General features: G+C 37.0%; 1 protein-coding gene across 2 annotated transcripts in view; it reads left to right on the top strand.

Annotated features, from left to right (window-relative positions):
• The window catches only part of NBEAL1 (neurobeachin like 1), an 81,681-nt gene that overhangs the window by 545 nt on the left and 55,976 nt on the right, over positions 1-25,160 (top strand). For both annotated transcript variants that reach the window (XM_050711716.1, XM_035571946.2), the window contains exons 2-6: positions 35-334; positions 16,929-17,020; positions 22,463-22,624; positions 23,957-24,038; positions 24,248-24,375. In XM_050711716.1, coding sequence (XP_050567673.1) covers positions 284-334; positions 16,929-17,020; positions 22,463-22,624; positions 23,957-24,038; positions 24,248-24,375 — 515 coding nt within the window. In that variant the 5' untranslated portion in view covers positions 35-283. The remainder of the gene's footprint in view (positions 1-34; positions 335-16,928; positions 17,021-22,462; positions 22,625-23,956; positions 24,039-24,247; positions 24,376-25,160) is intronic.

The following is a 25,160-nucleotide window of genomic DNA, read 5'->3' as shown; positions in this document are numbered from 1 at the left end:
CCCAAAGGCCTGAAGGCTATGTTTTCACTTCCAGAGATTACGCCCGAAGTGCCCCTGGCGAAGAACGGACATGCTTGACTGTTGTCTTCAGTCGCTTGTGTTGTGCTACGTTGTTTACCCAAAAAGGAGAGGCTGAGACCCTGTTATTTTAATCCTTGACTTCTTCTTGGGTTATGATATAACTAATAATAAACCAAAAACTGCGGAAAGAACACTTGAGAACGGAGCATGGTAGGATCTTGAACAGAAGTCGCTGGTGTCAGGCAAAAGAGGAAGGGAAGGAATGGCATCCCGAGAGAGGCTGTATGAGCTTTGGATGCTTTACTGTAATAAGGTAAGTGTTTGGGGGAGTAGTGGGGGGATGTTTGTGTGTCTTCTTCCTCTTTTATTTGTAAATCAGGTATTTGAAATGTTTTTCTAACATCTTTTAGCACAGTTCCTTTGCTTAGAAGTTGCATAGACTTGCATGGCTTCTCTAAGGGTGTAACTGAACTTCTTACACTATTTACAACTTCAGCTCTTGACTTACTCTTCAGGTTGGGCTTTTTTTTTTGTGATGAGGTATGAATTGTGCAGGGTTATGTCTCAGATTAAGCACTTATTTTAGCTATACCTTTTAGCTATGTGAATGTATACGTATGCATTTTTTTTTTCATATGGCTGTGGCATTAAGATAGATTGTATTCACTTAATCCACTGCTGTCTGGTATTTAGTTTTAACCTTAGGGTTTTTTGTGTAGCTCCAGTTTTATTTAAACTATATTAGCCAAAGTCTTCTCAAAAAGCAGATTTAAGTTACTTCTGAGTATTCCTTTGCTGCTTATCAACATAACATCAAAGTACTCTATTAATAGTAATGAACTTCCTTCACCTAACAGGAAAATTATTAAAATACTGTCTTGTCTCTATTTGTACTTCATAGTGTAAAGCAATTCATATGTTTAAAGCAGAGGTCTGAATTGCCACCAGAAGTGCTGAGTATGTACACAAATTAGATTCCAGGTTATCTAAATAGATATTCATAAAATAAGAAACATTTAAAAAAAAAAAAAAAACTGTAAAGAGTGGGGAAGGAACTGGCGTACTGTGTACAAACTTTGTGGCTGTGGCAAGGAAAGCTTTTGGTGGCCTTATTCCCTGGTTTCCTTTTGCCTTGTCTCTTTGCAGCCTCCCATTTTGTATGCATCACAGTCTCTTTAACTTTTCAAACCAGTAAGGCATTAAGGGTAGAGTAAACATTCTCTTGTTCTGTTTCCGGGTTCATTTGTAGAGAACATCCACCTCAAGAATACAGAATGTGAGATTTTAAGTACAGGCTGTCTTAATACAAGCACACAAAGTGCTGGATGAGTGTTGCACAAGGCAGTCTTAATTGTAGCTTTTCTTAATTTGTGTGAGTTTGTAACCCTAATGCTCTATTTGTAGTTAAAAATAAAACTAGTGCAAACATAACAGCACGGTGTGACATCTTACTGATAGCCACGTGGGTTATCTTTTGGGTTGAAATGTATTTGTGTAGACCTTTGCCATTTAAACTGATGTAGTAATGTTGATGGCAGCAGGAAATAGACTAGTACTGAAGGAGAAGGATGTTTTGCCAGTGAGTTCATTGATGTGAGAAGAACAAAGACTCTTGGAACAGGCTTCAATAATCCAGGCTTTCCTCAGCTCCAAGAATCCAGGCTTTCCTCATCTTTGGGAGAGACAGGACTGGGGAGATGAGCCAAACTCGGGTTTCTGTGCTTAGACAGTCTTTGTCTCTTTCCTCCCTAGTTCTTTGTAAATTTCTTTTCTCTCTTACACCTTTTCCCCCTTTGCTTGAACCTTTCATTCAAATTGTAACTAGTACAGCTTTCTTTATGCAACCTTCTCGCAACGTGGAAATGGAAGGTGTACAGTGTGTGCTTTAGATCACTAAGAGTATGCTCAGTTTCTTAATAGGAATGATGAATGTGTCCTCTGGTCTGCACTAACATGGTGGGAATAGACATTTAGACCCTAACAGAAAAGAAAACAACAACAAAAAAAACTTTTGATGTACTCAGCCTTTGTGAGCTGTCAGAGACTTCACTTTTTGAGTTTTGTTTGATTTTTTTTTTTTCTTCTAGAATTATATGTTATGGGCACAATTACATGGACTCATATATTGATAAGGAGTTTTTCTCATGTAGAAATATTTATGCTATAAAAAAAAACAGTTTGAAAATTTCAGGCAACTAGAGTGAGTCCAAAAACAGAGTCTTCACTTCTTCCAAAAAAGCTGGACACACAACTTTTTGTTTTTCTTCGATTTATTTATTTATTTCTCTCTCTCTCTACCTCATTCAGGTTAAAATGATTTCTCTTTCTGTTTGAGGCCGGCATCCAGAAAAAAATACTCCGTCTTGGGTTGAGTTTTGTGGAGTTAAGAGCAACTGAAGCAGTTTAGGTGTTAGGGTGTAAAGTGTTGTGAAGCTGTAATGTAAATTAGATTATTCGGTCAGTCGTATATCAAGACCATCTAGATTGTGCTGTAACTTGGCTTTCCTTAGAGCATCTAGAACAATGGGAAGATGTAGCAGTAATCACCAGTAACATGATAAAGTGTAGCACCATATCCTGTAGGTGACTTTGTTGTGGCTGACAGCCTTCTGGAAAGGCAAGATGTCTCCAAACTACAGAAACAACTGAGTAAATGATCTCGAGTTTACATATCTCGAGTGTACAGCTTTGGGGTTTGCAGCCTTGTTAGCTAAAGAAACAGTGAAAATCTTTTTTTTCTGTGATGCCTGACATTGGTGATAATAACTAGCTATGTTTACTTTGTCTTTTTCAGCTGATCAGGCTAGTATGTTAAATACAGCACTGTGTGCTACAGCAACAAAACTTCTAAACTTCTTGCTGTTTTAAAGTGATGGATGATAGTGTTAGTATCTTACCATTAATCCTGGTAACAATTCTTGTTCTGTGATCACTTCAGGTCCCAGTGCAGTGACAAGCATAAGCTGCAACACTTACTTTTGTGCAAAGTAACATTAGGAGGGGATCTCTGTATTTTCATTGAGGTTTGTGCACTATCAGCAATTGGAGACTTGGGCAGACATCAGCATGTAGCCAGCGCATCTACAGAAGCAGTCTTTGAATGATATTGTGTGTGACGTATTGTTTTCTTTTTTCTCTTAAAGTTGTGTTTTGATGGCTGCAAAAGTTTGTTTTTAGTTGGTGTTCTGTTGTTTTTCATCTGGCAGTTTCTAATGTAAGTTTTGTTGGTGGTGCTTTTTTCCCCTCTGTGATTCTGTTCCTTTAAAAGCTGTGCTCTGTAGGCCAGTAGCTACAAAGCTGCAGATTTGTCTGCTGTTTAGATGCCCGATGAAAGTCATAGCCACACGTGACTGACAGTGCTTTTGGTGTTGCCTGGAAGCAGTTTAGAAGCTCATTAAATTTAGTGAAGTTTAGTTTAAAGTCACTGGGACTTAAATATCACAGCGCCGTATTGTTAATTGTTTGAGCTGTTTCTGCCTTGAGTTGTTCTTTTTCTTTTGTTTTTATTTTCTTTTTTCTTTTTTAAATGATGTCAGATTTTCTGCAAAGAAAACATTGTTTCATGCATACTGCTGTCATGATTGTTTTTGGTGATTTTCAGTTTAAAACGGATTTTTTTTTCTAATACTTGATTCTCTGTTAATGTACAATGCTGTTATTCACTTGAATATTGATATGGATGCAAGCTGCTGTCTTTCATCTGAATGGAGGAATGCGTGTTTTCTAAGGTAATTGAGATAAATGTAGAATAGATAACAAGTCTTTTCTATAGAGTTCACTAGCAAAAATTCTCCAGCAGGCTAAGTAGACAAAGGTGGTACCAAACATTAGCTTATCAATCATCAGTTTGAAGCCTTAAATATCATTACACAGGAACATGAAACGCTTACTGAAGTGAATATGCAGCAGATACCTGAAAATGCTTCAGTAATGTAAGTTTATAGCAGGAGATCAGCTCTACTAGATGAACTGAGGTAGTCTGGGGAAAGCGCATGCTTTCATCGAAGTGTTTCTGTGACCTTTTCATGTTCATGTGACTGAAGTAATCTCTTCCATTAGATCAGCTCTACCAGTCTTGCCTTGTATTCTTAGACCAGCATAGCTGTAACAATATTACTGTTGTAATCTTAGTTGATTAACCTTTTCTTAGATGTTAATTATGTGCCAGGATGCAAAATTAATTCATGTCTTGTTATCCTCTGAAGTGACTTTGACTGCAGATTCAAATTAAAGAGATTCAACCTGCATTGTATCTGTGAGAATTGAACCATGCGCATTTCATCCTCTCCAGTTTTTCTGATAGGTATTTCAGATTATTTGACATAAAGTGTGTTAGGATTTTTGTTACTTTTAATTTTATGCAGGAAGTGATCAGATACTCTCCTCTGTGGAAAGAAATTTTTCTCTTCTAACAAAGTGAGATCCCCAGTTGCTTTCAGGAAGGGTTTTAAAGGCATAAATGCGGGCACTTATCTTCCGTATGCACCTTAGAAAATCTTCCATTTGTACTGTGTTACTTATAAAGCTGGTCTTTCCTAGTATCTTACGTATTTGAAATAGATATAGAAAATGTGGCATACAGAGTATCAGTGAAGTGAACGTGGCTAAGTACTGCGTGTGTACATATTACAGGATTTCGACTAGATCAAAATTGATTGATTTTTATCCTGGGTGGAAACTCGGGGTAGAGGAATGGGACAGGACACAGACAATAAAAGTTTTGGGGGAAAATATCTTCTAGGGAGAAAGGATTTTTGCTTTTCTAGAAGCTGAAGATTTTCAGTAATCTATTTAGTTTCTTGAATAATATGAACAATGGCTGGTAAGTGATGCTGAAACAAAGAGCTGCAGCTTAAATTAAAGCAAAATGTAATAATAATGGTTAGATCTGCTAACCCTATACCATATCCTTTCCTTGAAATTATATATTTAAAGAATAAATAAAAAAGTAATATATGGCACAACTTTATACTCCTTACTTTACCTGAATGCCACCAAAAAAAAAAAACCTGAATGCTTTGCCAAGGCAAAGGGAAATTTAAATATGAAGTACTTGGCTCTCCAAGAGCATTTCACAGGGCATGTGAGTAGTACAGTTAAAGCAATGTGAAAGTCTTTTTCTTAAAAGCTTAATGATCAACTTTCAGCAGAATATGCTGAAAGTTGTCTATAAAACAGGGTTGGCAGTTCAAAAACATCTAAGAAGAGCTGATGCTTTCAAGTAGTATCTATAAAAAAAAAAAAAAAGGTTGAAGCAGACATTGAGTGCTGCTCTTAACTGAGGGGCCAGGACAACTTGATGAATTGTAAATCCAAAATGTAATTTAAAATCATTTCAGGATTAGGCTTGTAGTGTGTAAAGGACACTTTGCTGCTGGGTCAAGACTCATGCCAAAGTTTTTGAATGTGATGAAAGCCCTGTAAAAGGCTCTTAAAACAGGTAAAATGGGTTGGCTCCTTTAAAAACGAATCTGCTTTGTTAGGCAGTTAGTGAAAAGCATGCCAGATAGTGTATCATCAGAATTAGCTATCCAAAGGATGGGGGTGCTGTGTTAGCTGAGTCCTGTCAAGAAGACTTTCTCCCCTTTAAGAATTTTAATTGTGCCAGGCAGGGTTTCACACAGTAATTGGTTCTGGGCTTTTTCTTACACCTTCATCTTCAATAAAGCCATGCTTTCATTTCAGCACTTCCTTATCTGATAGGTGATACAATAGCTTGAAGGGAAAGCTGTGAGTCTGTTTGTCAGCCAGTTTCTAGCCCATGCTTCCCCTTTCAAAGAAGGAGTATTCGATCTTAGCATCTTTAGTAGGTAGGGATTCTGTGTACTAACAGTTATAAAGCTAATTACAATGTCCTGATCTTTACTAACACAGACAGGTGAGACAATCACCTCCCTTGCTGTGTTCAGAAGAGCTGACTTGTGGATAGGCCATCTTCTTAAGAAATGTACTTTCTTATGTTGCATTGTATTGCTGTGTTTGCCTTTTTTTTTTTTAATCAGATCTGATTTTATTGAGATAAATGTGTTGGCTTTTTTTCTCTGTTTTGTTAAGGGACACCTGTAAGTTATCTTTCCTTTTAAAACTAATATTATAGCATGGAAAGAGAAGTTATACTTCTTACAGGAAAGCATTTTAGTTCTAGATCAAAAGCTATACGGAAAAAAAATCTGAAATGAGTATATGCAGTATTGTAAAAATGTCCTGGTGTATTTCAGGTCCTGTTATTTGAGTTATTTTCTTCCTCGTCTGGGAAGAATCCCCAGTGAGATTCTGGTTCCTTATAGGGTGCCTCGCAGGAATCATAAGACTTGAATGATAAAAATAAGTGGTCCTGTGGGAAACCATGATTTCTTTGTTAGTTGGGAACAGACCACTGTGAAGAGCGAAGTGCTACAGGCTGTGATGTGCTGGCAGTGCTAGCTTCTCTCTAATTAATTACATGGCTTTCTCCAAGATGGTAGCACCATTGCAATGCAAATACTTGAAGCTGAAGCTTTAACACAAACACACACATTTAACTTGCTTGAGCTAAATTTATGTTGGCATTATGAGGACTAAATAGGTCAATTAAATTAATGTGTGCTCTGTGCTGTGAGAAGTCTGTGAAAGAGTAATTTCTGTTCATTCACTGTTTGTTTCTTAGTACTAAGATGCTGTATAGAATTAAAAGAAATTTGACCTTGAATTGTGAGAATTCATGTGCCTTTGGATCCTTTCAAGGACACGCTCCATGGGGGAATTCCATTAGCGTCGTCCACCTTGTTTTGGGCCAAAAGTGACATGAAAGTGGAATGATCTTTATATTAAAAAAAAAGTTGGCTTGGAGCAAGAACGTACCAGTTTCCTCAGTATGTGGTGTTACAGACTTGCTAAGCTGACCTACTAACTGGCTGTCAGGTGGTCCTGTAGTATTGTCAGGCAGTCCTCTCACTACTCTTTCATGAAGTACTGCTTCCCTGATAACGCTTGGTAGTTCAATCAAATCCCTTAGCCACCTGCGTCAAAAGACTGGGGGATTTCATGTGGCATTCAGCAAGTGAGAGTAAATGCATAACTTCCAGAGGAGTATTATGAAATTATAAGGGAGTATTCAGTTTATCTTAAATATTGTGGAATTTTGCTTGTAAGTGACTTTAACCTGTGTCTCTGTATGAAATTGGAGAGTCTTTTTAAACACTAAAAAAGTTACAATCAGGTCAACTTTTAGACAAGTTTCTTGTAAGGCTACGTGGAACAGTATGATTGAAATGAAATTGTTCACCTAAATGATGTTACACTTGTTTCTTTAAAAATGTGGCTTTTGCAAAATTGTGTTTTAGTTGTGGTGAGAAGCATGTAATTCAACAACAGCCTAATCTTTGATGTTAAACTGTAAGTTTTGTGAAACACTGACCTTTGCATCCTAAACGTGATCTCATCCTGACTTCAGCTTGCAGTTGTCTTCCTTCTTGTGCAATTGCTGATTTGTCAGTGATTCATATCACATCACTATATATTGCTTTTGTTATATTAGATAAAGAAGTATTCAGCTTACAGCTAGATGAATGCTTGATCAAACTAAGTGTTCAGTAAAAGTAACTCTTCATAAGCCACCGTCATGTAAATTCATGCCTTTGCCAAAAAAAAAAGTGAATGAAGATTTATGCAATAATTGTGTAATAAAATGTTTTATGCACAAAAGATTGCTTTAAATACATCTCTGCCATTCTGAGAACATGTCCCAAGTCACTTGTGGCAGTGGGTTGGTGACACTACCCTTGTTCTGCCTTTGAGATGCTGAACTAAGAATGGATAGAGGTAAACAGGAACAGTTGGTCTTCCATTCTGATTTTACTGTCTGCTATTTAAAGAGACTTCTCATAGTTTGAGAACTAACATAATTAGTGTTGGTGTTGACAGTTGTTCAAACCAGAACAGGGACTCTGCCACAGATAACGCAGGCTTCAGATTGAGATGAGACAGCAGATATATCTAAACAGAACAGAAATGTTAGAAAACCATAGCATCTTGCTAGGTACAGGGAAATTATTTTTGTTTTGTATTATTCTATATTTCATAGTACATACATGTAGCTGCTTTATGGTTTTAATGAGAAACATCTGGTTCAAAACATACCAGCAAGTGTAGAAAATATTTCAGAGGAAACTTTTAATGAATTGAAAGAATCCAGTGTCTCTTCCAGGGAATGATTTATCAAGGTGCAAGAAACACAGCCTTCTGGTTCTGTGTGATGTACTACAAGAGCAAATATAGCTAATGTTGGGCTGTTGTGTGGTATCTGAGGTATGGCACTTTTAACTGGATCATCTGATTCAGATTTGGGGATAGCATGTGTCCTGATAACATAATATTGCAGGATCAACTCAAATGTGCAGTGTGCTTGTGCTCTAATACACAAATGGAACTGGGAGGAAGGCTTGCCAGCTGCCCATTGAACAGCATTGGAGCTTAATGCCTGAATCCAAATGTTGTCAATAGATACTGTTAAAATATTTACAGGCTTTAGAAAGGCTGAACAGCTGCCATAAAAGAGAAAAGAGCTTCCTTAATTACAGAGTTTTTCGTGATGAAAGAAATTTATATAAGGAAAAGAAAACCAAACAAACATCAAAGCATGCACACGTCTCAACAATAAAGATAGGAATCCTTTTTTTTTTTTTTTTTTTTTTAGAAGTCATTTGTTCAGCTAATTTTTCTGATTTATCCTCTGGTAAAAGAGGGGCTGCAATAGAGGAAGTTAGGAGATACAGCAGGAACACCAATAAGTGAAAACCAAACTTGATTATTCTTATATTAAATGCTGTTTTCAGTTTGACATCTCACTATGAGACAAGGCTCCTCTATGCATCTACAAATCCCAACGTTAGGAGTTAGATTTCTGTGCTGATAAAATATTGGCTTGTATTGATAATTTCTCTGATATTTAAAGCATTTATGATAATCTGGTTGTCTGGTTTATGACTGAGGATTGCGTATACCTGTAATAAGGAATGAGAGGCATTAAATAACTGTTTGACCATTGAGTAACACTGTTAATTGTGTCTGTGTAAAGTTAGGAATTCAATTTAACTGCAAGAATAACTAATAATGCTATTATCTAAAAGTATAGTATATTTTAAAGCAGTTGAGGGAATTAAAGAGATTTAAATGAGGCTGTAAAGGCTTCTAAAAACTTTACCTAAAGGATGTTTGAGGGAGGCATAAACAAAACCTCAAAATAAATTCGTGGTTAAATATTACTTCTATGTAACACAAAGAGAGCATGAAATCAAAGCAGATGGTAAACCTTTAATTATACAACAGATAGTAATTTAACATAGAAAATACACCTTTATTTAAATAACTAGTCCTAGTAATTCTGGAATTTGCAAGGGGCATAGGGATGAAGACAAATCTTCCTGAAGTCTGGATGAAAGCAGTGAATATATTTGCTTTTAATTGTTAATGTAGGGAGAGGTAAGTACTTGTTTTATTGTCAAATAATCCATTCTGCATAAGAACCTGTAAGAGCATCCCATTAATACATTTAAAAACTAATAGCTAAGGCAGGGGTTGAAAAGGCAGCACTTACATTGGAGGTAAGAATTCAGCAGTAATGCCAGAAACATCCATGAAAAGCAAAGTAAAAAGGGAGCAATTTGTTTGACTCCTTTAAAAAGATTACAAGATTATTGTTAAATTAGTAGTAATCATTTTAGGAAAACATCATACCTTCATATAGTTTTCTATCAGCTTTCACTTGGAATGTGCAAGGAAAATAGAGGAACTGAAAAAAGTTTTAAAAGTTATTGGAACTAGCAGCATTAAAGACAGAGTAAATCCTTGGCTCCTTTGGAAGAGTGATTGTAGCTGTAAACTGACAATCCATGTGGGACATCAGCCCAGAGTTTCCAGTGACATAATCTACACGAGTTTTGTAGAAAATGGTTGTGGCAGGTGCAGGCTGTGTAAGTCACATCACCAACTCTGGTGATAAGTGCTTGGCTAATGTGTTCAATTACACAAAACTTGGCTTTCATTTACCTGTGTTTTTGCTGAACTTTTGACTAGGTGGAATGAACAATTTTTTTTGATAAATGACTGAAGCTGCGTGGGAAGTGTAAGTTTAATGGTTTAGCAAGTTCTGAGAAGCAAGGAGGGAAATTGTTTTATTTATGGAGTTCCTTAATATATGTTTTTTCAAAACTGTTTTAATTAAGTCTATAGTGTTCACATGCTTTCAAGGGCAAACTTAGAATTTGGGAGAGAAAATATTGTGATGAGAAGGATGCATCTTTGGTAAAATCTAAAATACAAAAAATAGTTTTGAAAGTGTCAATGAGTACACTGGCTCAAGTATGACTGTATACTGTTTTTTTTTCCTCCCTAGGACCATATAGCTTTTGATGTGCTGGAGAGAAAAAGCTCTTGAGGAGAAAGCAGGGTACAGAGAACAAGCATGATATTTGCAGAAATCTGACCTCATTATTTACCTGTGATGATAATTTTAAAACTGTACCAGCAGAAGTGAAATGGATACCAAATAACAGTTGCACAAGTAACACAAATTCTGCTGTGTCTTAGTTTTTGAGTCTTTGATTTTTGCAGGGTGCAGAAAAGCTGATTTGGGGTTTTTGTACCTTCAGTTTGTAATTAGCTGCAGTCCGGTGTTAATCTAAGAGACGATGAGGTTGAGAAGACAAATGCAAACATTTAAATCCATGGCTAAAGAAATAAGAATTTGCTTTAGGCAAAATTATGTGGAAAGTAACCGTGTGACGCTTTGAAAGGAATACAGACTTCTTTTGATAAGTCGTACCCAAGCTCTCAGAGTTTTTCTTTATCTGCTGAAAGACTTGACAATATCTAGCTATTGATTCGGTGAAACAATGGTGCACCGCCCTGCTTCGTTTTGGTCTCTCCGTGTTCTTTCATTGTCTCTTGCATCACAGTGAAAGTTGGAAAGTGATGGAGCAAAAGCTGGCTTTGTGTGTTGTTGCTGCAACTCAGTCCTTTTCTTATTTAAATTGCTGACGGAACTTGAAATTTCAAAGCAATCAAGCATTAAACCCTAAACCTTTCTTAAGCTATGGTCTGAATTTGCATTAAATCGAGGCTTATCTTGACACTGCGGAATTTTGACATCATGTCATTCTGGTTGCCTTCGGATTATTCAGAATACTTCTTATTCCCTGATTTTTAAAATACATCTTCCATCTGTTACTGTTTTTCATTGTATCAATTTTGAGGAGAAAAGTGAGTTAATAGATGGTAACGTCACAACATGGTAAATTTCTGGTAAGTGAACTGTGCAGCAGACTCTGGAGCACAGAAATGCCATATGCCAGCCTGTACGCAGAATTTACCTGTAGTTCTTTCTAGCAAACACAAAGACATTGAAGAGTTCTGGTTAACCAGGCTCATCCCATGGATGGTGTCGGTCAGGTGCCACTTCCAAACCACAATTCAAACTCAACAAACCTTCTGATCCCCTAATGAATAGCTTCTTTCAAACTGTTGAGAAATGTCCTACAGTTTTTGCGTTATGCAGACTAGTTCTGTTTCTTTTAATACTGCCTTTAGGTCACTGGTAAATTTAATAGTCTTTCCTGTATAATTTTTAGATGTTACTTATAGTACATCCAAGTCAGCCTTAACACCAAAGGGTTGCTGTTAGTTTAAACATAGTGCTTGGGGATGGGGGATTAGTTACTATAGTACCAGTGCTGGTGAGATTTGGTGGCAGTACTGGTAAACTGAAATCCACTTTGCAGATTGACCGACTGCTACACGCAGTAGTCAAAGCAGGCAGGCTATTTTATGCCTGCACGTTGCATTTAAGGACTTCAAACAACTGCCTTGTGGGACGAGGCAGGCAGGCGTGCCCTGAGCTGCCCTGCAGGGAGATTTTGCCTTTAGAGCGTGGAATGCGGCACTGAAAATAGCCTCGGGTGGATCCAGCTTTTGTTTTTAGCAACTAAAACTTCCTCCACGTGGCTATAAAAATTGTGCTGATCTTCACCCATCACCCTGTGTTTTTTTTATTTGAAGCCTCGGTAGAGCATCATCTTTGAACTAGCACATAATAGGAAACTTTTGGAGAAATGGAAGCTAGCTAATTATTAAATGAAAAAAAAAACCACATAATTGCATCACTAATGTTGGTTTGAAGCTGTGGATAAGTGTGTCTGTACTCCACAGGCACATGGCTGAAGACTTTTAGTGGGAGCACTTCAGTGCCAGTTTTGTGTAGAAAGTTTCCATTTAACTTGGAGTAAGCTGTAAGAGTTCAATACTTCATGGCTTATTAGGAATTTTAAAAATGTTTTCACTGAAGGAAAAATTGCCTTTTCCTGATGACCTTCTTGCCTAGGCATACTAGTTACTGAGGAAAAAAAAAAGCTGGATTAGGAGCTTTTTTTTACTTCATCAGTCTTCACAAAGAGTAGACAAAGCTGTTGTAACTTGTAGATAATTTAGTATATCAAAGATAAGAGCCTGTCCCAAGTTAGTGTAGATTTTACTTAGTTTCTTGTATTTTCATTGCCTTAGAGTGTTGTATCGGTCAGAATGGCTTTAGGCGATTCCTTCTCTTTTTAGGCTTTGCTTTAGTGCTGGTAAGCACTGCAGTTGGTGTTGGTATTAGGAGCTTGTTTCCCAGTTGTGCCAAGGCGAAGTGTGGCCTTGCTAGAGTTTCTGTATAGTGCAACTGTTAAAACAGTAGGCTCTATGGGAAAATTGCTCATTGGCAGCATTTAGCTCCAGTATTGTGTTACGTATTGGAGTACAGTGTGGAGATCTACTGATTTTATTTAGCAACTCTTTTCCTTCTAGCATTGTGCTAAACATATTGAAAAAACAACAACAAAGACTGCTAGGTGTTTTGTTGTTGTTGTTTGTGTTTATTTTTGTACCTGTTGGAAACATGCTAGAGCTCAGACCTGGCAGTGTTTCATTTTAAAGGGCTGTGGTGACTATTATTGTGCTAAGGGAATTGTATAAAAATGGAGGCCTAAAGTGTGTTTAAAAAAAATAGTAGTATTTAAATAAAGGGAGGTATAAGGAAGTGTTTTTGCTTTCAGGTGCTCTGAGCTACCTGATTTAATAGGCTTAAAATAATTCTTTTCATTAGTGCAGATGAATGATTGTTGCTATAGCAGTTTCACAGGCCTTTACTGCAATGCACTGAGCTCAGAAGCCTAAGCTTAGGTCCTACGTGTTTGTGGTTTGCTTCACAGTTATCAGCTAAAGAGTTCTGTAGTTTATTTATTTTTTCTTTTTTTTTTTTTTCTCCTATCCTTCTCATAGCTTTGCACATATCCTTATAGTGACACATCTTTAAGATTGCTTTGTTAAAAGTATGGTTATGTCACTCTGAAGAGAAACAGCAAACTAAAGTTGGATTTTAGCTTCTGGGAATTTTGAGCTTTGACAAAAAAAAACCTGTCTTCCTGAATTTTCAATACATGCATTTTCTATATATGAATTACTATTCGGATAAGAATGTATATATATATCTGTTGCACAAAAGCCAGCCAGGTTTCAGGTAAAGAAATTAAGTGCTTAGGGTAGTGACTTAGAAAGCTGTAAGATTTCTACAATCAACATTTTCTTATTTTCTAGTGACTGGAAAGTTGTAATTAGTGGAAGATGTTTTACTACCACTTACATCTTTTTTTTTCCTGCTTTTACTGATGTTGTCCAAATCAAAAAGTTCCTTCTGTCTTCCTTGCTGACCTAATGGGGCATATCTGCAGAGTGTGTGTGTGTGTAGGGAGGAGGTTGGGAAAGAGTACCGAACTCAGCTTGGTTTATCACGGTATGTCCTTGTGGTGTGTTATCAAAGCATAGGTTGATTTGTAAGCTGTGTTTTAAAAGCATGCTACATCTTCAGCTAACACCGCTAAAAATAATTCGGAGCTGAAGTCTGACATACAGCCTCCAGCTACCTGTCTGCAGAATGACAACAAAATGGTAATTATGAAAGCAGTGACAAAGAGAATATATTCCGTGGGTTTCACTGTTTTAACTGGTAACAAGGCTTTTGAGTATTTAAGATGCTTTGTTATGGTCTGCTGAAGTTATACATCTTCCTTAGGAGGACAGCAGAGAAAATGGGAGAGCTAACAAGTTAGAGCGAATTGTTCAGAGCTGGGGTTGCAGGTCAGTGATTTGTTGCTCTCAGTAGCAATTCCATACTCCTGGGCTGCAACCTCCTGCCGTGTGGTAACACAGCTGTTTGTCAGATTGCAGCATGTACTGTCTCAGAAAGTTGATTTGGCATTAAAGAACACAGACAAACATGTTCATGTTTGAATTAGGTCAATTTATATTCTGATGTTAGTTTGGTTTACCACTTCTGTCATGAGAAAAGAGCTTAGTAGAAAAGGGGAGTGGGAAGAGAACAAATCCACTGACGACTTCAAGAAGAAAACCCTCAGAAGGAGAATAAAAGCAGGGACAGGGAGAAGAAAGATTATGAAGAAGGGAGAAATTAGAAATGAAATAGAAGGGGAAAAATTTAGGGAAAAATGAACAAGAAAATATTGGAGGCAATGAAAGCAAATAATCCTACAGAAGATACATATCTAGCTGAGAGTTTCATTTGGTGCATGTTGTCACAGTATCTGAATATATATAATTAATAGTGACAGTGAAGTAAATTGTGTCAGGGTTTCTGATGCTTGTAGAGTTAAAGAGGGTCTTGGAGGTAGGAGGAAGGGTTTAGAATTCAAAGGGAATTGCTATGCTTTACAATTCCTGTAGATGCTGTGAAAAGAACACTGAAAAAAGGTTTGCAGCGCTTCAGATTCTAGGTTTGCATTTTTTTGTGCTATTTTCCTCCTGGTAGGCTCTTTTGCATGTAGGTGTCTTGAACTGAGAGGACTCTGTGTACAGTCAGTCTGTCTTGGTGACTTGTTCTTTTACATCAACATTGCCCCCTGAATGCTGTGTGTGTTTCTGTTATTTACAGATTGCTCCTTGGTCTTAACATGGCAGGGAAATAATCTCTTGTTTGGGAACATCTGTGGTAATATAAAGGCAACAAGGAAAAGGGAGGAGATACAGAAAAGAGAGAAGGGAAGGATGAGCAAAACTTCAGAACTTTCTGAAAATTTTATAAATTGTGGATTAGATTTAGTAATATCTAAAATACATTATGCAAATATTTTAAAACAATTTTAAAAACAATTTATAACAAAGTATGGGAGAGCATGGATGTGTGTTAATGGACATGAGCAGAGTCCTTTGCTTAGTCCTTGTTAAGGAAGCTGTTGGCTTTGGTCTGGCAGCTTGCTGTTGAAAGTTAAGCAGCTTGACTTTTAAAGTGAGACTATTTCAAATGACATTTTGAAAGAATTTTCCTGTTTTTTTTGTTTGTTTATTGTTTTAGTATCCTCCTTCCTCCCTATCTGTAAGTCAGTTGCTTTGAGGTTTCAGATAGGGAACAGTGAGGTGACAGAAGAACATACTGGCAGCTGGGTTGTTCACATTCATTAGATATTAAGAAGGTAGCAACCATTGCCTCAGATTCCTTGGGCTGCATTGGTAATGGCATTTCATCTTCAATCAAAAGACAACAACGTAGTGAAGCTGATTTTTACCCTGCTTTTACTAAAATTTGAATTTTTTTCCTTGATAATCCCAGGTGTGGTACTCCCTCACTGCTTTATCTGTAGTAATTCAGTTGTAAAGTGGATGGAGTAGAATTTTCTGTAAGGAGGAAGAATCAAGTTAAAATCTCCTTGGCAGCTTTCCTGAACTCCTTAAGAGCTGACACCTTTCCTACGCAAGTTTATAATACAAGTTGTCCCCTTCAGAGTGTATTATTAATGTCCCTTGATTTTTTTTCTTTGTTTGAATATCCTGTTATAATGGTCTGATGAAAATTATAAGCACAATTGTTTGGAAATATAAAGCTTGTACATGCTTTCCGGTTTAGGGCTACCACACTGAGATGCAAGTTTTCTGACTTGTTTGGGTTTGCCAGGGTGTGACCCTGCATGTGATACCATTATGACAGTGTGGCATAAGAGAAGCCTTGTTATTACAGCAAGTAAATCAGTAGAAGCTAGAATAAATAGGGTTTTTTGTTTGTTTGTTTTCTCTGGTCGTATCTTAGCCTGAAGTTGTCAACATGTTATCAGCCAAATGCTTCTGGCAAACGGTTTACCTGTTGCTTTTGCAAGTCTTGTGTGTTTGGCACCTTACAGATTCTAGTATCTGTCCTCCCTGCTGGCACAGCATCTAGTCCTGAGGGATTGCTGGTCATGAACAGAATCCATGCGCTCTACCAAGAACAGTTAGGAAGCCTGCATTTAAAATCTATTTTATAGATATCTAGTGTACAAGTCACAGGCTCTGCATAGCTTCTTGGAACGCTTTATCTGATCTGCTACTAGCTGCCATGTTGATCAATGAATGAAGAAAAATGCAAATTATTTTTGTGATTAGAATTGTCACGAGTTATTGCTTAATTTCATAAGACTTAAACAATGTTATTTGCTAGTTATCTACTAACTTCCATGTTATCAAGAATAGAATATACTAGTAAATTTTTAAAGTTGGTATGTATTAGAAAACTAATAACCTCTGAAGAGTAAGTAATGGTTGTTCGGGGAGTGGGGTTGGGAAGCTAAAATACTTTGGTTGGCATTGACACCAGTAGCATGAACTAATCAATAGATAGATACCCAGAGCAAGAATGTCACATCACGTACCATCGCTGAGAATTCTGAAGGACGCAATTTCTTTAAACAACTTTTTAAAACTTTAATTGTAAAAAATAAGCCTATTCACTCCTTTGTCCCATTTGGAATGTTTTAAATAACGCTTTCCATTCAAGTTAATACTACAGAGTTGCTGACTAATGATCTCAGGTACTGTATTAGTTAATGTTCTCCCACCCTTTCTTTCTTTTACAGAAAGATCCAGATTACCTGAAACTTTGGTTGGATAGTTTTGTTTCTAGCTACGAACAGTTTCTGGATGTGGACTTTGAGAAACTGCCAACTAGGTATGTAGAATTACAGACCTGTTTACCTTTGATATCTGAACCAGACCTGGCTGAGAGCCCAGTCTCTTTCAATATCAATACCACTTTTAAACAAAAGAATGCTTTTAATTGTTGAGTGGCACTCCTGTTCTTTTGAAGGTCAAGTTGGGTTGGGAATGATGAAACTAGGCAAATACTGGTATTTGTATTATATCAGGAGATGGCATCTCAGTGTTCACTGGTTCCTGCTCACAGAAATACAATTGTTCTTCCTTATAAATTTGTGGAATATGTATTCATTATTAAATGTTGCAGATGAAATAGTATAGTGAGTATTAGTACTTGCTATCTGTACCAGTAGTGACTGAACAGAAGTAAGGTCTAGGTAGAGAGGTTTGTAATGTTATTTCTGGCATTGCTTCAAGAGTGAGGATGAGGTGAAATGCTCAATGAAATTTTTGGTTTTTAGCTGAAAACTTTTTAAAAATTAAAATGCACAAATGATGGACTTTCAAGTGATCTTTGCATCTGTGAAGGCTTTAGTTCGGTGGCAAGAATATTAGTGACTTCACCTATGATGTTGACCGCAAGTATGAAAATATAATCATGAGATGGGTATTGAAGTCTAATTTCAGATATTCATCTTTACTATTTCGAATTTGCTTTCTATGCTCTAAGGATTGTGTTTTCAAGACAGACTAACTTTGCAAATGAGGAATAGAAACCTTGGACTGGATTTTTTTGAGATGCTTGCATGAACTAAGGATTTTAAGAAAAAACAAATGTTAGAGGATTCAGAAATCATGAGAACCAGTGTCAGTATTATGGCTGCTATTGCTACTGGTGAGTGAATACAAAGAATGCCTCTCTCTGCATGACGGCTGCGGTCCAAGCCCTGTTGAAATCAATGGAAATTCTCTAATGGACTTTGGATCAGATCCTCTTTGAAGTGTAAGTGATAGCCTCTCCTGTTACAAGGAAATGAAGAATGCTGCAACTGGATCTCAGTGGATAAAAACTGGGCATCTCATCTATTTGTATGAAATTTTTCTTCTTCATGCTTACATTAATTCAACCGCTAAGCAAGAGCTACATATTAGTTCTGAACTCTTTCAGAAGATATGTTTTCTTTGCAGTGAGATATCAAAAATACATCTTATGTTTAGTTCAGGAAAAATGTTTTTCCTTTAACACAAGTTATCTTTTAACATGCTATTTAATATTGAAATGTGTTCAATGGAAGAGAAGGGTATTTTGGTACTTTTTTTTTTTGTGCTCATGTTTTGTTGTTGTTGTTTTTTACAGCAACATAGTAAAAGATTAAAAAGAAATGTGAAGCTTACCTGTGCAGAAGAATAGCGGCATCTTCATTGTGCTAAATAATGGTTTTGTGAGCATAAAATCCCATATTTTTCTGAGGTTTATGACAGGATTAGTGGTTTAGCCTGAAAGAATAATTTTATGTAGATTTAAAGTCATTTGTACAACAGATGTAGAGAAAATGTATCAAAACAATGTAGGGATGAAGGCAGGTTATACTCGTGCTTTGACGGCTGGATTTAAAAATTACACTGTTTGAGAGCAGATAAAAAAATTAACAAAGAATTGTTGTTTCTGCCCAGGTTGGCATTTGAGACATAATAAGGCTTAAGAAAAGTAGCATCTTTCTGGCATTTATTGATGAATACTGTAAGCATTAAGCATTAAGGAAGTGATATTACTGAGCCTGCAAAAGAGAACACAAATCAGTGTGGAACCGCCTGTTTTCCAGTGGCTGTGCTCTTAACGCTAAAAGACCCTGTGGACTCAGGCATCCAGTACTCCTTTTTATTGCCTCCCTCTGTCGAATGTAGTTGAGAGCAGTCAAGAACAGCAGTAATTACTAGAACAGGGACTGACATGACCCTGCTTTTTTATTATGTAAGTTTTGGTGTGCTTTCCAGCTAAGTGCCTGAAAGACCTTGTGTATTGAAGGGCAAAAGCCAGGAAATGATGAGCAACTGTGTTAGGACAAGGAAGCTTGTACAAACTGCTGGACAAAATTAACCTTTTGGAAGACTGCCATGGAGTTTTATGTCAATGTAAAACATGTTTTGTTTTGTTTTTCATTCAAGAAAACAACACTTAAGAAACGTAATGAAAATGTTAGTCTGTTTTTCTGAAAGAAGTACTCTTAAGTGGCAGTGTCACTTGCTGATTTAACTGATAAGACTGTTTCTTCTATAAATTAAAGTATATTATTTCCTGAAACCTATTTTGAAAATTGGAAAGATGCACATAATAGAGAACTTGGAAATCTCTAAACTTGGCGGATAAGTGTATCCGTTGGTATGATTTGGCTGTAATAATAAGTAGAGTTTATACAGTCATACAGCTTATAAGTTATACAAATTCAGTTATACCTACGTCTTTGTGCATCTTCCCTATATTTTTAAGTGAAGTGATTTATTAATGGTGTCTACAGGTTTTTTTTTACTGAGAAAATGGGGATATTGCACAAAAAAATAACTGCTGACAGCTTTGAACATTGAGCACAAAGGATTAATACACATCTCTTCCTTAAAAAAAGAAAAACACAACAAACCAGCCATCTCATCAGTATTTACACTGGATAGGATAAAATGTTTACCAGCTGGTGGGAGGTTTTTTCCCCCATCACTGAAGGGAATAAATTGTCATTTGGTTTAATGCTTTCAGAAACAACAAAGATCTCCAGAGTGTTGTCATGCTCTTTTTCTGGCTTTGGTTTGCATGCTGTCGCACAAAGGAGCTTAAAGGAAACTCATGCAAAGTACCACAGACACCATACTTGGTTAGCATATGGACTCCAAAGCCACATAAAAAAATGCAGGAATCATGAGAGTAAAGCTGATTACATGGTTACTAGAAACTGGCTGCTGAAAAGTGACGCTTGGTTTTTTGCAGCCTTTGTTCCAAAGCGCTTGCTCACCGCTTTGGTGGAGGAGAGGTTGAGTCCCAGTGTGCGGATTTAGGCTGTAATTGGATGAATACACTGTAATGACAAATTTAACTTCATCTCAAACACCTGGGATGAGAATTTATGCTGCTGCATAACCATTTTATTGTGGTGCAAGGAGATTGTAAATAAGAGAACCCAAATGCATCAAGAACTCAGATTTTTGAGGTAGGGTACCAGTAATCACATTAGACCATCAGTTAAGGTATTTTTTTTTTTCTTTTTGAATAGCTAGTTTATAAAACAAGTCTTGTCAGGAAAAAAAATGCACAGATGTTGAATATATACATCTAACTTTTAAATTTCTATGGCAATACAGTGGTGACTTGCTCTGGGCTGGAAAGAAGTTCAATTATTTAAGCTCTGCAAATATATTCAGTCTGAGAAATCCCAGAAGATGAGCATTTCTTGAGCTGCTCAAAGCAGTTAAATCTTAGGGGTTGGTCAATGGCACAGACGTGTGCCTACTGCAGAGGGAACAATCTTTAGTACGTGAGGCATGGAGGGTGTGCCATTTGCTTTCCTACAAAGCATTTTATGATTTTACCGAAACAGAGACTTGTTGGCCATTTTAGCGAAATTACTTCTGATGTAGAACTTCAATTGTCAAAATTACGTTCTTAATACAGAGGTGGTGAATTAGCAGATGATTATGAGCAATGCCTGTGGTCCCAGAGGGTATGGATCTAACGGCATCTTGAGGGGTGAAGCTGCTATCACAGAAGTTAGCATTTTTTTGTCTTTTTTTAGCAGCTGTGGGGTGAAAAAAGCAGTTGCTCTCAGTTTTGTCAGCTAGAGCCTAGGTCCTATGAAAATTTTTGTCAAAACTTTTCAGATCCCTTGAGCAAGATCTGAAAAGCAAATGGCATAACTGCAGAAGCAAGAGAATGAACAGTATTAGGTCTTCTGTATCCGTGTAGGGGAACGCTTGTTTTCTGGGACCTAGGAACTCGCTGTCGCTTGTGCCTGTGGAGTTGTTTTACTAAATGGTCTCTCTTTTATGTAAGCTTCCTTTTCAACTTGCTTTTCAATGTAGTTGATACATTGTTCCTCCTTTCCCTCAGTTTATTGGTATCATTGTGTTGTGTCACTCACTGCATTTCCCCATGCCTTTTGAAGCTTGTTCATACACAAATACGTACATGCGTGTCATAACTAGTTCCCAAGTTAGCCATATTTCTTGTGTGATTTCTTTTTGTAATTTTTCCCTGGGCTTGGCTGTATTGAAGGCTTCTGTAAGCTGTAAGTCTCTAGCTTGTCTTCCTCTTCCTGTGTAAAGTTCATAGTGGATGTGTCAGGGTAAATGGCTGATGCCACAGGCAAGTTCTGCCATGTGAAGCAGTGAACGTACAGCTTGCTGACAGACAGCTGCCCTTTAACATGAGCCAAAAGGAGCTTCAATGAACAGTCTTCATCCCAGAGAATGCTTTAACACACCTATAAATTACTACAGTGTTGCTGAAATGGGTTACTGTATGGCTGTTCTAGAAGCACTGGCTTAGCTACTGGTTTTATTTTTGAGTTATTTTCCTTCATTTGGTTCTCACTGGTGTATTTCTACAAATGTTTCAGTTTAACAAAACAATGAGAAGAGTACCTAATGTCCTTCAGGACCCTGTCTGGCCTTGATAGAGTTGTTGAATTTAAGACCAACACAAGAGTCTTTTTTTGGCCCCTAAAAATAGTTAGTTATCAGACGAGGAAAAAAAAAAAGTGTGTGTGGCGGGGGAGCTATTTGCTGAGTTAAGGACACAAAATAGTACGGATGGGTCAGGTTTTCATGCAACATCTGTGTGCCAGGAGTCAGATGAGTTGCTGGGAGCTCTCCGTCCTGCACATTCAGACCCTGATTTTCAAATCTTCCTTCATTTAATTTTGAACTGTGAACTGTTTCTTTTTTTCCTGCATTAAATCTAAAAATCTATTTTCTTTTCTGTATTAAACCTCATTTTCTCCTAGTTTGGGTAGTTTGTGTAAGAAAGACATGAAGTTTCTTGTGCATTATTGCCAGCTGGGCTTCTCTAACTATTGAGAAATTGGCATCTAACTTATTTTAGTCTTAATTATGAGGTTGAAAATGTTCCCTTGTGTTTAGTTTCATGTTTTATTTCACTGTGGCCTTTTTTAGGAATTTTGGCAGGCCACCTGTTTACCTACTGAAGATCATACAATTTCTCTGCGGTGATTAAAGCAGATCAACTCATGCAAGAGAGTTTAGGAATCCACCTACGGTATTCTTAACACTTTTTCTTTTATTTGTCTTTTTTTTAAAATGCAGTTCTTTGAGGAAGAGGATGTTCAAGCTGGCTTATTGCCACCAGGCATTCCCTTGTACTTCATAGGAAGTGTTTGTGAACCATCAGTTGCCACAATTAAGTAACCTTTCTTATACAGGTTTATTGGAATGCTATGTGAACTCACTGAAATAGATGCTAATGTGTCAATCCCATGATTAAGAGTTGTGTGCGTTTGTTTTTTATTTTTAGGGTGGATGACATCCCTCCAGGAATATCACTGCTTCCTGACAATATTCTTCAGGTCCTTAGACTCCAGCTGCTGCAGTGTGTCCAGAAAATGTCAGATGGACTAGAAGAGCAGCAGCAGGCCCTGTCACTTTTACTTGTGAAATTCTTTATCATCCTTTGCAGGTATTTGTTCTGGTTGCTACCTCAAGAAGGATATTGTTTTGTTTAAGTAATCTAGATGCAGCCTAGAGATTCTAATGACGTATACAATGTGATTTGACGCTTTCTAGTAGAAACAGAGAAATGCCACTTACCACAATCTTCAAACTAAAGAAAGAGGGAGCAATGCAATCAGCAACGTTTGTCATGAAAAATGGAGTAGAAGGGGCTTAGACACTAAATTCTTTGTAATTATCTAAGATATATTTATGTGAATTCAAAGCATGGTGTACCTGGTATAAGAAATACTTTTAGAAGAAAAGGCACACTTTAGCTAGTGTTGGATATGAAAGAACTCGAAAGAGGATTGTACAGGAAGAACTGCTTCACATTCTTAACATGCTTATAATTCCATAAACAGCTTAGGGATCTGACTTATTCTATTAATGCAATTGGCTTCCTTCTGAAACTTACGCTTTATTTTGTAATACTGTTCAAGCAGGTAAACGCCTCTGTTTTTAGGGATATATTTCTCCACATTTCTTCAGTTTTTTATTACGAGCTGCATTGAAAGAGGAAGGGGATAAAGTATATAATAGGGATCATTCTTTTCTGGGAAGTATTTAAGCTTTTTTGAGTCCTTTGGTCTTCCTTATCCCTAAAACAGTACAGAGAGGTGTAGGGCAGTGTTTAAGTATCCTAGAATATTAAATATAATCTGAGTAGATTGTGGTTGCTGTGTTGATGAATTACCAGCTGTTTTAAGTCTAAATTGCTGAAAAGTTCTCCTTGCATCATCACTTTAGTATTTGATCTTTGTGACGTTCTCAAAACTGAGAAATAATGCCTCTTTGTTGCTGTTGATTTTAGTGTTCTAAAATAATCTTAGATGTTTCTTTTCCTTGGGAGAATTTCAAGTGCATGACAGCTTCTAGGTAATATATTTGCTTAAACTTTTAGAAGTGTGCACAACTGCAGTATCAGTCTCCGTGTAAAGCTCTAGTAATGTGGAAGAAACTGAATTTATTGTCTCTGTTATCAGATACCATTTCTGAGCTTTCTATTTAAAGTGTCCTGGGAATCTGCTTAACCTCTGAAACCCCAAATTCCAGATAGAGCTGGCCTACGGCAGGGTGACTCAGGCCTTTCTTTTCCTTCCTGTTAGAAGAAAGCTTGTGTACTGTGTTACTGTGGCAGAAATAAACATTTGAGTACATGCAGTCTTTTGGGGAGTAATTTTGAAATGCTGATACAATTTTCTATGATCATAGATTGAATACTAAAACAAACATTGTTTGAACTAGCCTCACATAGTACACTGTGTACATTTCTGTGGTTTCTGTGTTGCCTTCATAGAAATTTGGCTAACGTGGAAGAGATTGGAATGTGTTCATACATTAACCATGTTATCACCATGACTACATTATACATTCAACAGGTATGTGTTTACTAATTGTCGTCTGTCATTTTCCCCATCCAATACTTCCTGCTCTGGCTTATGTGATCCCCCTCTAAGTAAGAAAGTGTTTGTGGGGGAGAACATGAGGGTTCAGAGCTTCTGGAGGAGTACAGGAATTAATTTTTAATTATTAGAAATCTGACAACAGTTTTTTTGTTTTTTTTTTTTTTTTTACCCCCCTTCCGCAGTTAAAAAGCAAAACAAAAGAGAAAGAAATGGCAGATCAGACCCCAATAGAAGAATTCGTGAGACATGCACTGGCTTTTTGTGAAAGTCTCTACGATCCATATCGAAACTGGAGGCAGCGAGTTGCAGGGTAAGTGTGGATCAGGACTGGATCATAAACTGTGTTTTATAACTGCAGATAAAATATATATATTAGGTTTCTAACGGAACTACTGCTGCCTTATGTCAAACTAAAATAAAATGTAGTTGTGCGCCCAGTTATTGTGCTGTTGCATTTTACAGCTGTTTGAGTTGATAGTCATAAGCATTTGTTTTGATGCTGTGTTAGTTTTTTTCAAAGATGCACACTTGAGAATAGAGTTAATGATTTTTTTATTTTTTTTACCAAATTAAACATCATTGAGCAGGCACTCTTCAAACTGAACTTCAGTGCCACCAGAGTTGTCAGTGCTGGTATATTCTGTTCCATTCAGTGGTAAAACTGAGCTCTGAGTCATTTTGAAAGGTGGGTAGAGAGCCAGGAAATGGTCTTTCTGAGATTAATTTCTGTCATTCTAGGCTCAGGCCCTCCTCTTAGAAGCTGTTAGTGATTCACTTTCTGCTGTAACTGGCTCTTCAGAGCCTCACTGTTAAAAATTCCTATGAGATTTTTCATGCAAAATTCTCCCTTATTAGTACCAAATTTATTACAATAACGTTAAACATACGTGGTCTTCCACACTATAATCAAGAAGTTTTTCTGCTGTGTGTACAAGTCTTGGAGTTGTTGATTGTTCCTTGCTGCTATCATTCAGAGCTGCTCTTCCTTTAGTTCCTTAGTTTTATTTCTATCAGGAACCTTTTGATATGCATAATGAATATTGGACTTATTCATGGAAATAATTGAAGGCATAGAAAGATCACGTCTCGTGTTAC

Source organism: Cygnus atratus, chromosome 6, assembly GCF_013377495.2.
Source record: "Cygnus atratus isolate AKBS03 ecotype Queensland, Australia chromosome 6, CAtr_DNAZoo_HiC_assembly, whole genome shotgun sequence".
Taxonomy (NCBI): Eukaryota; Metazoa; Chordata; class Aves; order Anseriformes; family Anatidae; genus Cygnus; species Cygnus atratus.
The sequence above is the reverse complement of the archived record's forward strand: the minus strand, read 5'-3'. Positions and strand labels throughout refer to the sequence as shown.